This window comes from Aulonocara sp. 'chitande type north' Nkhata Bay, linkage group LG23 (genome assembly GCF_057382095.1).
Source record: "Aulonocara sp. 'chitande type north' Nkhata Bay isolate Kocher_YH1m ecotype deep benthic linkage group LG23, A_spYH_male_GT1.1, whole genome shotgun sequence".
Classification (NCBI taxonomy): domain Eukaryota; kingdom Metazoa; phylum Chordata; class Actinopteri; order Cichliformes; family Cichlidae; genus Aulonocara; species Aulonocara sp. 'chitande type north' Nkhata Bay.
The window spans coordinates 3,729,589-3,746,491 of record NC_141365.1 but is presented as its reverse complement, the minus strand read 5'-3'; the positions used below and the strand labels follow the sequence as shown (position 1 = coordinate 3,746,491).

Genomic DNA, 16,903 nt, shown 5'->3' with positions numbered 1-16,903 from the left:
TAAATACAACACAGATTTATCCCTTCAGTTAGGTACAGTTTTTATGCTTGAATGATTTGAAGGTCAGTTTTTCAACAAACAAAACAAAAACATTTCACTGAAAATGGTCCGGTATAAGGAATGGACTGAAAAAGTACAGATGTACAAAAAAAGTTTGGAGAACTGTTTGAACCACTTTTAAAAATTACAAGAAAGTCTTTGGAAGCAAAATATAAAGGAATGAGTGTAGCTCAAGTACAGTACTGGATACTTTCCTTTAGAATACTTGTCTATTATTAAGCTTTCTAAATGCATCACCATTACTCCACAGAAATAAAGCGTGTTGCTCTTGTGCAGTGCAGCAGCAGGTTGATGCATGTCGAGTTCTTTGGCAGGAATTTGCTGCATAAGGATCCGACTACACAGACAAGACTTTTCAGTATCAACGATTCATTGTTGGTTTTGTTCATTTCATAATATTTGCTGACAAAAATTCTTAATTATTTAAGTATTTTAATTAAGTGACACCTGAATTTCCCAGCAAACACAAATGGATGCAGTTAGGTTAATTACAGGGAATCGAACCCAACAGCAGGGTAACACGTGCTGGAAGCCCTTTAGCTTTGCTATCTGAGGTCAGCCTCAGCCGACAGGGATACACAGACATGCAGACACACAAACAAAATGCCAGAGTAGCAGAAGGCTTATCAGGTAAGACCTGGGTTGTGATCTTATAAACAGGGTCGCTCTTACTTCGAGCTTCGCTGCCTGTACTGTGAGACCTAGATTGGTTGTTGGTTCAACTCCAGCCCCTCTTTGGTTGAACTAAGCCGGCAATGTGCTTTTTATCTAAAGCTCTGCGTGGGCATTCCCCTCTATCCTAGTTATGTGCAGCAGAGGGAGGAAGAAAGGAAGGAAGGGAGCTTAAATCTGCAGAGAGGAGAGGGAGAGTTGAAGAAAGGAGGAGGCAGAGACAACAGGGAAGAATCCAACAGGAGAAAGTGACAATTTAAATGAAGGGGGCCGAGTGGTGGAGGAGAAGATGATGGTTATATAAAGAGTTAGAAGCTTCCAAAACAGGTTGACGAGGAGGAGTGAATGAGGCTAAATAAGAAACTGGACAGATCGATGTTGTGCTGGCAGCTGTAGCTAGCAGGGTTACTCTGGGACATGTGAGTGATGAGAAGTTAAATAAACAGAGCAAATGCAATCTTACTCCCACTAGCCTGCAGGGGTGCCAGCTTAAACCTAGGCTGAACCACAGATTGACCCAGAAGATTTTGGATAAACAAATCCATAAATGAGCTGGAAAACACGGCCCAAAAGAACATCTCAAGCTCTAGTCTGTATTTGTATTTTAAGTGTATCTTTTGATTCACTTCCCTGCAATAACTAGCATCACCTTAGGCTCTCTGAAAGCTCTGAGCAGCCGCCACACCCCACATTCCCTGAAACACTCGCAGCAAACTGGAGGAGGGGTGAGACAGGATGAAGAGAGAGACTGAGGGGGAGAGAGAGGGGGAGAAAATGAAGATAGAAAGAGAAAGAAGAGAGGTATCCACGGCAACAGGCTCCTCTTGCAGACAAGAGTCAATGCTATGAGACGGTTACTGGGCAGCTCAACTATCTGTGAGGCGGCATCACTGCAAACACACAAATAAATGAAAGTCTTCACAAAACTTCTTTTGTCATGATTTTACGTCAGCGTGATCTTTGTTTTCTGTCCTGTGATTTTACTAGTGTGTGATGAAACAATGTTGGCCAGTGTATGTCCTATTGTAAGTACTATAAACTTTCATTTTATTATAAATATCTAATAAAAAGGACGCCTCCTGGGACCTCCTGTTGAAGGTTTTCTGGATGTGTACAACTGGAAGGAGACCCAGCTGCAGACCTGGATGCTGCAATAGGCCTAAGCTGCTGGGGGCATGACGCGAGTTTTCTTCTTCAATCACCTTTTTTCATATTGAAATATGGAAAGCACCTCCAACGAAAAGGACAAATGGAAGAAGTGGCCTTGTTAGATATTAATAATTAGGGGTCTGGGATGCGGGGCCTCCCCGCTACTGCAGATAAGGAGGTGGTCCGCTTGCCTCCACCCCAGAGAGAAGGGTTACATGTCCTGTGTCTAGGTGCGGCTTGCCCCTCTGGGGGCGGGGGTACCTGGACCTGGGATATAGAGTATGTTTGGGGAGTGCGACTGTCTGTGCAGTGTCTATTTGTGTCTGTCTACACATTGGGTGAGTGCCGAGTATTTGGTGGTGCATATGGGGTGGGAATGCACGTCTGTGTCCGCGTGCGCCTGTTCGTCTGTGTCTATATGTCAGGTTGGGTCTTAGACTCAACCTCTCTGGGTACATCTCAGGCCCTCCTAAGTACGGAGGCCTATCTCCCCTCACCACACTCCCTGCCGGTGGTTGATGCCCTCAGACGTTGGTGTGTTGGTGGTCCTTGTCGTCTGGGGCTGGGCGCTCATGTATGTACCGGCTCACTCCTGGTGGCTGATTGGCGGGGCCGGGCGCCTGTGGCCCAGCTGGGCTCCTTCCGGGGGGTGGGATGCCCTCAGGCCTCTGGGCCTGAAGCTCGGTCCTCTCTGGCACAGCTGGCTGCCGGCAGAGCCCGCGGGCACGCCACTGCAACCCCCTCTTGCCCCTGCTCCGTAGCTGCGGGGTGACCTCTCCTTTGGGGCTCTACTCAGCTCTTCCCAGGAGGGTGGCACGGTTCCCCCCCTTTGGTGGTCCTCCTTGGGTCCTTATACTCTGGGGCCTGGATCTCCTCCATACCTGCTTCATACCCTGGAGGACGGGGCTGTGGCTCCCCCCACACTCCCTAGCAGATCGTTACATGGAGAAACCTTTGGAATGCAAGCATGCTGATCCACACAGGTGTTCACACGGGTGTTCACAGACGCGGACTACACCTTTCTTGGCTGCTGCCTCAAAGCACATTGTGCGCTGTCTATCTTGCGTGCTGCACAATATCGTTTATTATTTAGTATCTACTGATATCTACTGCTAGCTAGTTTATTGTGATGGTGCTGTTTTTTTTATTATGTTGCTCTTTGTTGTTTGCTTTCTCTTCTGTTTTTTTTCTCCATACAGGTGACCCAGGTGTTTTGTTTGTGTTTTTTTTTTTTCCTTTCTTCCCCCCTTCTCACCGTCTCTTCTCCCCTTTGGTTTTCTTTCTCTCCCTCTCTTTCTTTCATTCTTTCTCCCTGTCCTATCCCCCAGTCATGTCTGTCCCGTTTGTAGCAACTGAAAATAAAATAAATACATAATTATAATAAAGGTCAATCAAATGGACCAATATGGCAAGGCCATGATGATCCACTTGGTAAAATAAATCTGCCTGGCATCTTTCTTGGCCTTAAGACAACAATTCTGATGGCTAAAGATCCAAACGGGACACACACACAAAAAAAAAAGATATTAATAATTAGATATTATTAATCTCTGGTTCTCACAGCGTATCCTTGTCCCGATTTCCTCCCCTCACCCTCTACAGGTCATGGCAAGATGGCGCCCCTCCCTGGTTCTACCTGAGGTTTCTTCCTGTTAAAAGGGAGCTTTTCCTTCCCACTGTCGCCCAAGAACTTGGTCCTTGGGAGTCATATGATTGTTGGGGTTTTCTCTGCTTTCTCTATATTATCGTAGGGTCTTTACCTTACAATGTAAAGCGATTTGAGGCAACTGCTGTTGTGATTTGGTGCTATACAAGTAAAATATAATTGAATTAAACCTTGAACACAATGGAGAGATGATATGTCTCAACTGGTCTATGAATGCTTTGGGATCCCACAGCAGGTACTCGAAAGTGTTTCTAAGGAGGACACTACTCTGCTTATCCTGCTACCACCCAACTTCAGATATGTGGACAACAGTGAATGAATTGAATATGTCAAACCAGGTAACATTTTGAACATAACATGCTCTGGGCTTGAAAACAATTTGGTATTGCATGACCATGAGTTTACATCAACAGGGTCATTGATGTGTGAGTGAAGGCTGCTCTTTGAAAATGTAAATGTTTTAGTTTTATAGGTATTTTAACATTTCATACCTATATGTGAAACATTTACTATAGAAGGTAATTTCACCAGGGAGGTAGAGGTGGGTGGGAGACGGAAGGACGGACGGATGATAGTAAACTCTTATTAGTGTTATATTGCACAGCCGTGGTTTCTCTCTCGTCTTGTTTCTACTTGTGAATAATTCTGAAAACCTTAATACTGGTTCAAATGTTGCATATATGGGGCTACATCACATCAGACTGCCCATATTGACCCCCATCCACCATGGAAACCACCTCCTATGAATGGAAGAAGGTTGCCTTGTCTGATAAATGATGCATAATTTTACCTGATGTGTGAGGAAGTGTTGGCACGAGGAAGCACTATAGGAAGAAGGCTAAGCTAGCAATGTTCTGCTTGGAAACGTTGGATCCATGTGGGATTGATTTGCATTCTCCAAGGAAGAGTGAAAAGCTGGATCTCTGGTTCACTTGTAGGGACAAATTTAACAGAAGTCCTAAACCAAACCCATTCCCCCTCCTCGGTGCTTCACTGGGTGTCAGCTGATGTGTGACGTCAATCATGATTCGTCTACCAGCTTTAGCGCAAGCTATCTTGTGAGCAATCCCAAGTCACAGTGACACTGGCACTGTGCCTCGACTCCTCAAACATGCGTGTAAAAATAGAAATGGAGACAGAGTGTGGTGCCCTGTGCAACTGAGAATACGTTCATGCCCAGATTGGATCCAAGCCGCTGTGATTATCATTACATGGAGGTGAAAATCAAAACGAATCGCAGGCATCTGAGCCGGCTTTATTAGAACTCTGTAAATTATTTGTGGCATATGTGTATAGGTCCGTGTGTTTGTGGCAGAGGCCAGTATTAAATACGTAAACACATAAGAAAGTTACTGGTGTGATCTCCATTTGGAGCTCTCTTTAAGCCTGAGAAATAATCTTTATGGAGAACTTAATTTATATTTATTAAACTTGAATTATTGTCATAAGGATGGATGTAATGGCATCATAGTCAAATCTCCGTTCAATTTCACAATGCCTCTATACTTCAGTGGCCTGCAGAGCTCGCCAGTCAATCTTGAGAATAAATGCAGACATAATTCATTCAGTTATGTTTATATGCAGTAGCTTAGCCCTCAAACTGTGAACTCGCAGCTGCAGCCCTTCCTTATATACACTATACCACTCTCTTAGGCTATAAAGACGCACATTTACTGTAAATTATGATAAAGCACATTGTAGCAGGGTGAGACATATGTCATATTTGCTTTGTATACTGGTTATGTGAACAGCTAGAGACTTTCACTTTAGAAATCTTCTCTCATTCACTAAAAAAGTTTGAATATGAAAAAAATCTGACTTTTGAATTGGACAAAAAATAGACTAACCGCGCAGCATGTAAGTGTAAGTAAAGGTTATTAGGATGCAGTTAGATCAGTTCATCATAAGCTGACTCCCCCTTGGTTAAATTAGCGATTGTATTTTAAATCTTAGTTAGATTTCATAGCGAAAACTACAGAATGTCTCTGATAAGGCAGGATATATGCACCGTTTTATACTTAGAAGCTCAAAGTGTGCTAACCAGCTCTCACATGATTATTTCTGTGTGCATCACTGATGAAACAAACCATTAAAACCATCAATCAATTATTTAGAAGTGTACCTTCTCAATGGGAAACTTCCCGTTGGGGGGTATCCCAGTGGGGATCAGACAGGAGAAGCAGCTGCAAGTCCTCACCAGGCCTGCCACACTAAACTCTGGACCTGGGCAAATTCATCATAACTGCCTTATCAGACCAGGCCTCCGTCGGCTTCTATCGACTGCACATTGAACCACACCTTCCAAAGAGAGACTGTACTCCATATAAGAAATCACGGACGCAAATAACCATCAAAACACAATCTGATGTGCTCTAATAAGCCCACACACCATTCTCGCTCCATCCTTACACACCCAGCCACGGAAGCTTCTGGATAATTCCTTAATTGATCATCTGCTGTTAATTGAGCACTCAGAAGAAAAAAAAGAAGCTCTTACGGTGAGGTGACAGGAGCAAGTTTTGCTCCAACCACGAGGCTGACCTTTACCTGATGTACTGCAGAGACTGTGCATATATGTGTGTGCATTTGTTCACGTCTATCTCTGAGAGGACCAGTACAAGTTGCAAACCATTGCACCAAGTACATTTGTGAGGTGCTTTGCTTGGTCTATTTAAAGTTTGCAACTTTTGGAATAACAACAAAAATGATTTCTGGAAAAGATGCAGGTTTCCTGCCAATTGCATAGAGATGACTAACTCCCAGGAAGTCAGTGTTCTTGGCTAACAAGTAGTTAAGTACATGATAATGTAAAAGCATGACTTGAGTGGATTAGAAAAGAGACATATAACACATTAATTGTTGACCTTTTGAGGTGCTGATACTTGTCCTTGTACAGGACGAGGCAGTTCTCCGACTCCTTTTCTGTCTGATAGGCTACTCCACTGGTTGACAACCATTTTCTGGCAAATGCCCAGAAACAATGTTTTCATCATTAATTATTATTATAAGTATGAAAGTATCTGATCCACATTTTAGTTTAGTCAGCAAGAAAATCTCAGCAAATTCTATTATTTGTTGCCAGGTTACCCCACAGAATCAACGGCCTATTAGGCTACTCTTTAATACAAGTGCAGTCTAATCTCAAGTCTTTGGAAGAAAGGAAATAAGCATCAATATCTCCCAAAATGTAAAACCTTTCCTTTGAAACCACTTTGTTCATAGATTTCACTGCACTTTCTGCATTATCTGTGCTTTCTTGCTGTGCCTGAACCTTCATACTCAGAACAGTGATCATAACAGGCACATACGATGTTGACCAGAACACAGCATCAGTCAGCTCAGCATCACTCTCTTCAAAACAATATTAGTAAACAGTGTAATATAGTATGAGTCAGTGACTAATGACTGGTTGTAATGCACATGACACAACGATCAGACATCATTACATATAATTCCTGTAAATGTCTGTTAATCAGATACAGTAGAGCTCATTATATGTAAGTAGACACTCCCTCCACCGCGACACATTAACCTGGAGGTTATTCTGGATCATTGCTTTTTTCTTTTTGGTCACTACAGCACACGCTTTATTTTTATTTAAAGACAATTCATTCCTTGCTGCAGAACACAAAATGTGTCTCATCGGTGCAGTTATAGTATCAATATTGGTAATAACCCAGCCCCTGCAGGTTCGGAAGCTGTAATATAATAAACGCACACGCTATAATGCTTTTCCTCCCCGAGCGTTGATTGAAATCTCCTTCTATATTTAATCAACTCAATAAAGAGGCAAACCCAGAGAAAACAACAATAGACACAATACTCCACAATAGAAGCGGACTCATTCTATTTGCTGGGTTTTTTTAAATCAGCAGTAGGCCAGTTAGTCAGTCAGGAAGCTGTTGAATGGAGCAGAACAATAGTCAGTAAAGAGGCCACACCTGGCCAGGACACCTGGTGAGCTGTGCTGCAGAAGCACAAACATGTCACCAATGGACAGTTTGTGTGTGTGTGTGTGTGTGTGTGTGTGTGTGTGTGTGTGTGTGTGTGTGTGTGTGTGTTGTTGCCAGCAGCAACAAGCTGATAACAGTGTTTCTTTCAGAAACAGCGAGATGTAATAATCAGGTCCTGGGTAACATTTTGCTGTAAAAAGTGACCAAAAACACCAAATGAGTTACGGAAGCACCTCTGAATTGATTTTCTGTGGGTTAACTGAACAGTCAGCTTGAGTTTGAGTTGAGGCAGTGGATATGATGGAAAAAGCAGGCCGTCACGGCTTATTGTTGACAGAGAAGATTTACAGACATGAACTTTCATGTTCCTCTAACCCACTTTCCATTGACACCCACTAACACCCTCTAGAAGCTGCTTTAGCCATAATCTTTGTCAATCTGATCGAGAACTTCAGTCATTTTGTATTTTTGTTATATAGAATAGCAAAATTAAGCCTACGAGTCTGAAAAAAGTCTGATTCTAACTTGTTTTGTATCCTGCTCTTTGCCTCTTTTTTCCTTACTGCACCCTAAGAACCAGGTGAGCCTGTTTATGTGGTGAAGACTTAATTTCTTACATATTGTCCCGTGTGTGCTGTCCATGGTGCTGAAATTTACACTTGAGTCTCTGTTGCACTGAGAAACTGAGGGCAACATACTGAAGCACTTCTGCCCTCTGTGAAATTGGGCACAACTTGTGGAAATATGAGGAGAAAGTATTGAGACTGTAGAACCACAAATAAACTTAATTTGTTTTAACCAATTGGATAACAGTTTACTCACCGCTGTACTTTATTTACACGAGTCTGTGCAGATACTGGATGAGTGTGCTTTCACCGTGAAGCTGAAAAGGATATGGCCACTCAGTGATTTTCTTGGCGTACTTCCTGACCACGTTGTCCTCGCCGAAGATGAAGAGCGACCTGTTGACGGTGAAGCAGTTCTCCCTGACCGGAATAGGGTTGTACAAGGCCATGGTGCGGGCACGCTGCGCTTTGGTCTGCTTGAAAGCTGGAGATATACCACCTGTAGACACGGCAGCGCCATCGCGGTTCCGGATGCGCTCTGACCCTCCATCCCCTGAACTCAACAAGCCCGGGACGTCGTCTCCGAAACGGGCCATTCTGTTAAAAGCAAACCACACGGGAGGTGGGATGAGAAAGGGGAGAAAATGCGGTTATACTCTCCTAGAAAGCAGGGCGCGGTACCGCGCTCGGCGTGACAGCGGCGGGGTGGCGAGATCCTGATCAGTTTTAGACCATCGTCAGGGTTTTTTGTAACAACACCGCGACCGGTGCTTTTAAAGTTAGAAAAGAAAAATCACAGAATCGCTCCAGTAAGCAGCCCGGACAAAACCCCGAGTCAATTTCCCCAAATAAGTCGCTTTGCGCAAAAACACACAAGTCCCAAAAAGTAATTCAACTCGTCTTCATTTAACAATCCGCCACACCGAGAAAACTGATTCATTTTGCTCCGTTTTACATCCAAGCACTAAAATCTGAAAGAAAAGCTGCAACAGGTCACGTCTTCAGCCATCCTCAGTCCCCTGCGCGAAAAGCAGAAGAGCAGGTTGATCCATGGATTTTTAAATAAACTAGCAACAGTCCACTGACTAATTCAGAGCACATCTCCCGTCTCCTCTTCTCTGCTGACCACCTACCAGCAGAGCGACCAAGAGCGTGCGTTAAGAGCACGAAGGGAAAAGAACTTTGACATTTTCCATGCCAACAAAATAAGCTGACTGTCTCTGAGACGGGAAAGAAAAACCCGCCTCGTCTGCAGCAGGGTAGTAGGTAAAGGAAGCGTCTCCTCTTTCCCCCGCAGTGTGAGAGCAGGAGGAGTGAACTGTGTCTCCTAATGCGACAGGATCAACACTAATAACCTCTGTCCAACCTATGCAGCTCGCGAGGTGTGAATATAGTTAACAAATCGGGTGCTGACAGGAAAGAAAGACAGATAAAACACGAGTCACGGGTGGAATAAATAATGTCAGCATATAATGGAAACAGTTATTCGCCTCAATCTCCAAGAGATTATGTCTAACCACACATCAAGCATTAGGTAAACGACTTATTCCAAAGGTAAATATTTGAAATAGCCATAAGTCATAACACACACGGATTAATGGTTTCAGTAAAAATGTGCGCAACAGCCTTTTAAAAACCCCAATGTTCACCGGATCACTTATACAGGTCGGCTGGTCAGCTTCTATCTGAACAGAGGCCACGCTGTCATGTTTGTTTTGACTTTTGTTGTTCACCCTGCTCGGTTCACACCTCAGGGAGAGCAACCCGGATGCTGCTCACGCATCAGATCTGACGAGGAGTAAACACCTGTTGTTAAATACACTCAGGAGGACAGCAGCGAGCTTCTTCGGCTAATTACGGGGTTCAAAACCCACTATTGCGAGTCACGTAGTGAGGGCGAGTCACGCTGCTGTGTGAGGATGATGACACGTTTTCAGAATGAAGGAATAAAATCTTTATATAGTCGCACGAAACCTTAATGTGGAACAAGCAATAATGAGAGTCAGCTTATAAAGTTAATCCTTGTTAAAAACAAACAAACAGATAAATAAATAATGAGCAACTGCACTGGATGACATTTCCATCATCATAAAAAAGCCGGACACTTCTACTTTGCAAATCCCGCATGTATCAGTCTCACACACATCAGCGGGCTTTAAATAGGCTGCTCATTATCACACTAAATGTTAATTAATTTACAGCTGAAAATAGCCCCGAACCACTTAGACTACACTATGCACTGGATTTAGGAAATTACTGAAAAATGTATATTTGTTAACTGCTTTTTACAGCTTTAAAATAGGCACAGACAGGCAAGAATGTCAAAGTACCAAGAAGAGGATTGACATATTAGTGATTTGTAACCATAGGGACAAATGTCCAAATAAACACAGCCTCGTCTTTGACGGGTTGGTAATGAGACTCTAAACAGTCCCTGCCCAAAAATATATGAACTCATATGTATAACTTCAGCCTTAAAAGGTTTTATCTAATGGCACAATTGAGGGAGTTAATGCAAAAATAAAATCCACCGGCTTTCATCAGATAATTTTTCTAACTGACAGAGAGAGAGAGAGTAAACGGATGATGATGGAAACAGAAGACAAAGAAAAGAGGAACCACAGGGGAGAGTTAACCACGACACCGGCACTGATGCGGCTTTTGTAATGGTGCTATGACGAAGGCAGTGATCAATGGTGTGTGGCTTCCAAGTCATTAGTGCTCCAACACATTATAGGCGTTAAAAATAGAACGCACAAGAGGCAAAAATATCTGACATTTAAGCTGAAGAGACGCCTCGGATTTCCCCGTAACAGTCCGTCGGAGTGATGAGCCAAAACTATTCGGGGAGGAAAAAGAAATTAAAAAACAGCTACGCTCCATTTTTTTATTTCTCTCTAACAACTAATTGTCTGATAAAAATGCTACTTCTGCCACTTCCTCTGTGCACCGCTAAGCGAGTGATACCATTACATTGTTTCTGCCGGAGTGTGCAGCAGCAGCAGTCACAGATTTCTTAGCTGAGAGGTGAGGGGTGCATTATGGTAATTAGGTGTTAGCGGCAGGGATGATTAGAGGGAAGGGTGACGGCTCCTTCCTGGAAAAGACAGCAAGCAAAAGGTTACAGTTTCTTTGTTTAACATGTTGCTTTCGGTTCAGTTTCTCTCTAATGAAAAAAACTTTTAGCTGTAAACTTACTTTGTTGACTCAAGTCAGATGAAACGGTCCCTTTAGCTCTGATGAGGCATGATGCAAAACTACAAGAACTACAGCGAGGTCTGGGTGGGGTTCATTTTCTGTTTTGTGGTCGGTGGTGCTGACCTAGGAACAGTAAATCTTCTTCTCTGGACAAAAGACGAACGAGGGTCTTGATTGATTTCATTGATTTTGAGCTGCTGGAGAGCATTCTGACTGGATTTCGAAAAATCCATCTGGCTGGTGTTTATCTTTTCTAATCAGCTATCAAGTTGGCAGTTGGGGTTGCTGTAAATCAAAAGCTACTTTTGGTGGTTCGATGCCCGGATGCTCCAGTCCCCATGCCAAAGTATCCTTAGGCAAGATACTGAACCCCAAGTAATCTCTGATGCATCCCCTGGTGTGTGAATGTTAATTAATGTGTGTGAATGTTAAGTAGAAAGCACTCAGGGTATGAATGGGTGTGATGGGTGAATGTGGTACAAAGCGCTTTGAGTGCTCAAGTAAAGTAGGAAGCACTATATAAGAACCAGTCCACTTTCCATTTGCAGTCATGAATGTACATTTTATGTAATAAAGGCTGTTTTAATGGTTCTTCGAGTACACAGTTGTCAATTTACATAAATTCACTGTTGGATCATCCAAGTTTTTCCAGACTGTGGGTAAACAGTCCTAGGAGGGATTTTCTGATCATTATTATTTTGATATTGGAGAAGTTAAAAGAGAAATAAACATCATATTGGAGGACGTGGTAATTACATCTATCAGTAAAAGGTTTAGGAATAAAAAATAAAACGTTGATAATAAAATATCATCACTTCTAAATATTATTTGAAATGCAGCTTAATATAAAGTGTGTGGGCAAAGCCCTGATCAGATGCGCCAGCTCAAAACGAACTCGGTGTCCATGTGTCCAAGCGTACAAAGATTTTCAAATGTTTTCATGATTTTCATTAAATTTCTTTTGCAGCTACGAATGAGTCTCATAAAAGCTACTTTTGGCCGCTCCCTTATTCACAAGGCGTCGCCACAGCAGGCAGCGCCGCATGTTTGACTTGGCAGATTTTTTACGCCGGACGCCCTTCCTGATGCAACCCCAAAGGGATTTGTGTCTCCTCCCGGGATCAAAGCGGGGCTGTTTCACTCATTGGGCAAATGTGTAAACCACTACACAGTCTTAGGGTCGATTTTGGCTTCCCAAATAATTACATAAATCCGTTAATGATCTTTCTTACAGGGATGCCAGAGGCTCATTTAGAAGTTTATGGGAGACCTTAACTAATAATCTGTAAAAGCCAAATTTCCTGCTTCCTGTATTAACAAAAGCAGATTCAAACCTGCCCCCCTACGCTTTACCATGATAACAGTATTACTGAAAGGAAATATTCTAGACAACAGGCACCTACTTTGGCATTTTAGACATGTTGTTAATGTTGGAAAGTCTATAGGAGTGTAGCTTGCAGAAAATCTACATCAGGAACATGGACATGGCAGCAGGTTGACAGTCTCTGCTCCCGTAATGGGACTTGGTGCCACAGAATGAGATGTGAACAAAGATTTTGGTTCAAAAATAGAAGTGTGAACGGAGATACCTGGCAGGCATCTATCTGAAACCTGAACATTATTGTTTCTCTTCTCCTATCAGTTTTGAAACTTACTCACCGAGCACACGTATGAACAAACGTGTGCATGCACGTATGTTCATTTGACACTTTTAGTCCGTCATTGCTCAGCAACGTATTCCCACAAAGCTCCCATGTGTTGAATTCAGGTTGCTTAACCCACTTTCTGTCATGAACATGAACTAATTTCATGATACTGTGCTCCAGTTAAGCCAGACAGTATCCATCTGTACAAATGCAGAAATAAACTGAATCTAAAAAAGGAAAAATTCCCCAAGGATTAACTTCCTACCTTACAACTTTTCCTCAACAAATAATGACAAAGATTGTGGTTTTGATAGACTGATTTTTTAAAAACTCAGTCCCACGGTGACTTGGAGCAGAGAAGTAAGAAGATGACACATTCATGAGGCAGTACTGTCTGTGCTCTGCAAAAATATCTGGGAAGGCTGGGACAGCTTCAGTGTCATGGTGCCACCTCAGCAAGGACATCAAGCTCACACGTGCTCTTCAAAACAGAATTATGAGACAGAAATGAGACAGAAATGAATACAGCATAACGTGTAACAAGAAAAAGGTCTCCAGTGCAGCACAAAGAAGACTTTGGGGCATAAAATGTTCCAGATTCTCAACTCAAAGTTAAAACTTTAACACTAAATAGAACATAGTAGCCACTTTATTAGATACATCTGTTCAGCTGGTCATTAACACAAATGTCCAATCAGCCAATCACATGGCAGCAACTCAGTGCATTTAGACATCTGGACACGTTTCAGAAGATCAAACTGAATGAGAAGAAGATCTCACTGAGGAAGAAAGGTGAAAAAGAAAAGTGACCTTGAATGTGGCACAGTTGTTGTTGGTTGGGCGAAATATTCAAAACCATCTCCAGGGTTTACAGATCTGAAAGTAAAGATCCAGTTCTCTGGGCGCCTTGTTGATGTTGGAGGTCAGAGGAGAATGGACAGACCGCTCTGAGGAAGGCAACAGTAACCACTCCAAGATATGCAGAAGAGCATCTCTGCACGCACATCAAGCCTTAAAGCAGAAGGGCTACAGCAGCAGAAGGACACACCCAGTCAGACTCTGATGAGTCTCGATTTCTGCTGCAACATCCAGATGGTAGGGTCAGAATTTATCGCAGACAACATGACAGCATGGCTGGACCACCAACAGTCAGCTACGTTCACTCGAGCACGTCTACAGAACATCATCGAGGACTCTTCTCATGCTGGCCACCATCTTTTCAATCTGCTGCCGTCTGGAAGGTGCTACAGATCAATAAGGGCTCATCCCTGCACACTACAGAAAGCTTCCATCCAAACGCCATTAAAACAATTAACTATATCTCATAATTGTATCTCTATTCTACTCCAATGCTGTGAGCAATGCTTTCTTAGCATACTTTGAGCCTCTTAGTACCAACCGAGCGTAATTAAAAAGGCACGGCCTATCTGTGTGTTGACGCTGAGCATTTATGACCGCAGCATATCGATCTTTGATGACACACCACATCACAAAGCTCAGATCATCTAAAACTGGTTTCTTGAATAGTTACCAGATTTCAATCCATTAGAACACCCCCGTGGGATGTTGTGGAACAAGAGATTTGCATCACGGACGTGCAGCTCACAAATCTGAATCGTCAATATGGACCAAAATCCCCGAGGAATGTCTCCAGCACCTTGTTGAAGAATTAAAACTCTGCACCAACACGGTGTAAATAAAAAGTTGCTGCTGAATGCAGGATAGTAGAGTACAATCATAGAGAAAACATGTTTAAATAGAGGTTTACTTAACAAAGCTTTGAGATGCTCCATAGAATAAAAAAATCCATAAAGACATTTTAAAACAAAAAAACAAACAAACATATAAACAACAACAGATCAGAAAAGAAATAAACAGGCTAAGGTGGGCTAATCGATTCATAAAAGCCTTGCAACAGAAGAATGTTTTAAAATACATTTAATAGACAGTCAATAAGAGTCTAATGTGAAAGGCCTGGTCCCATTTGTTTACTAGGAGTCAGCAGAGGTGCATCATTCGTAAATTAGACTCCTATAAATGAGTTGTATGATCTAGGTTATTATTTAGGTGTCTATTTTTTCATCTTTAGTTACACTTTATTGCAAAACACAGCGGAGTATGTGAACTCTACTGAGGAAAAAAGAAACGAAGAATTAATCACTGCTTAAATGAGAAGTATTTTAATTGGAGCGGTGTAAGTGCTGGAAGCTAATGCAGTAGATAACACACATTATTTACTGTGTGTGTGTGTGTGTGTGTGTGTGTGTGTGTGTGTGTGTGTGTGTGTGTGTGTGTGTGTGTGTGTGTGTGTGTGTGTGTGTGTGTGTGTGTGTGTGAGACAGAGAGAGACAGAAATGTAATATAAGGAATCTGAGTGTGAGTCAGAGTTGTCAACACAGTTTCATCAGTGTGGAGAGCGCAGCTGATGACAGCCAGGGGAGGAGCTTTAATTGTGCAGGTATTACAGAGCAGACCAAAACACACCCAGGCAATCCCATCATAACACGTCACCAGAGTTTCATAATTGTTTTTCTTGTCTCCTCCATTACGCCACTCCATTATCACACTGCTGGAAGTAGACACTTCCCTTTATAAACCTCAGAACCTTCAGTCCACAGCATACAGCCAAGTATTTTCAACGGCTATGATTGAACATAACAGCCTTGGGTCTTTGAAGAGATAAAGTTTGCTCGGGAGGTTTCGCCGCTCTAGGCGAACCCCTGCATGATGATGTCACATGCAGCATCATACATCCTGGGATGCAAACAAAAGTGGCCTTATTCATATCGGCTGGGCCAAATTTGAGAAATGTTTAGATACCACAATAGCACAGCTGTTCTTCCTGCAGTCACACATTAAGGCATCAGCGCCATGACACCTCACACGTCATCAGCTCGTTTCAGTGCTTTAAATCTTTATAGTAGTCCTGCTGTTTGTTACAGAGCATGAAAATGTCACGGGGGCATGCCAGCAACACACACACACACACACACACACACACACACACACACACACACACACACACACACACACTACAAAAGATGTATCGCTGTAGCTGCTTGCAATTTGCTTGAAAATGAAATTTGCAAACTGCCTAACATTATGTGAACTTTTAAATGGATCTGTTCCAGCTTTTGCTGTAATTAATAATTCAAACTATACACAGAAATACCTTCTGCTGAGCCTTTTTGGGCTATGCAAGCCTGCAGTCATGTCACTGGGCTTAAGGTAGTCCTGCAAAAACTAAGCACACCCTATGATTCTTGTAGAATGACTTTTGAAGGATCAACGAAGTAATTATTTACGATACGACTTTATCGCTTAGATTGTTGTGGAGGAATTTTAGCTATTAGTTTATATATTTAACGTCCGGCTTAGAGGGAGTGTAGATCTAGACTTATGACCGTTCACCTGTTCCCCAACTTTGCCCAAGCGTTATCTGTTGCACAAATGTCTGCAGATTCTAAAATACGTTTGTATTCAGAGGAGTTTATGGTCAACTCAGTGCATTTAAGTGTCCCAGTCCTGTGAGTCCTGTCATCACCCCTCCACCACGTGCTTGACAGGTGGTATGAAGTGTTTGGTTGCTGCACATTATGGCCAAACCTCTTTTGTGGTGTTTTTCAAGAACAAATTTGCAAAGCTAAGCCATGCTGTCATGTTCTTTATAGAGAGAAGACGTTTTCAACTTCTTAAGTCTTTTTCTAATCGTACTGTCGTGAATTTTAACATTTATCATGTTCATTGAGGGCTGAGTCTGACATGGAGCTCTTTTTTATTTCGTTGAGTATTGAACAGTCTGACCTTGGGGAGAGATGCTGGGACCTGAATGCTCCAGACCAGCAAACTGCAAACTCCTCAGCTTTTATAGAGGTGCTCACACCTGAAGGTGCTGCAGGAACTCAAACTTATTTTAACAGTTGGGTGCACAGAACATGGAGAAGGAGCTGCGCCAAAAAAAAAGCAAACAATCTGTTGCTGTTTGATCAAACA

General features: G+C 42.6%; 1 protein-coding gene across 1 annotated transcript in view; it reads right to left on the bottom strand.

Moving 5' to 3' along the window:
• Positions 1 to 16,903, bottom strand: part of cacna1ea (calcium channel, voltage-dependent, R type, alpha 1E subunit a) — a 116,959-nt gene that overhangs the window by 62,218 nt on the left and 37,838 nt on the right. The window contains exon 4 of the mRNA XM_086282292.1: positions 8,398 to 8,663. Within this exon, the coding sequence (XP_086138418.1) occupies positions 8,398 to 8,663 (266 nt within the window). The remainder of the gene's footprint in view (positions 1 to 8,397; positions 8,664 to 16,903) is intronic.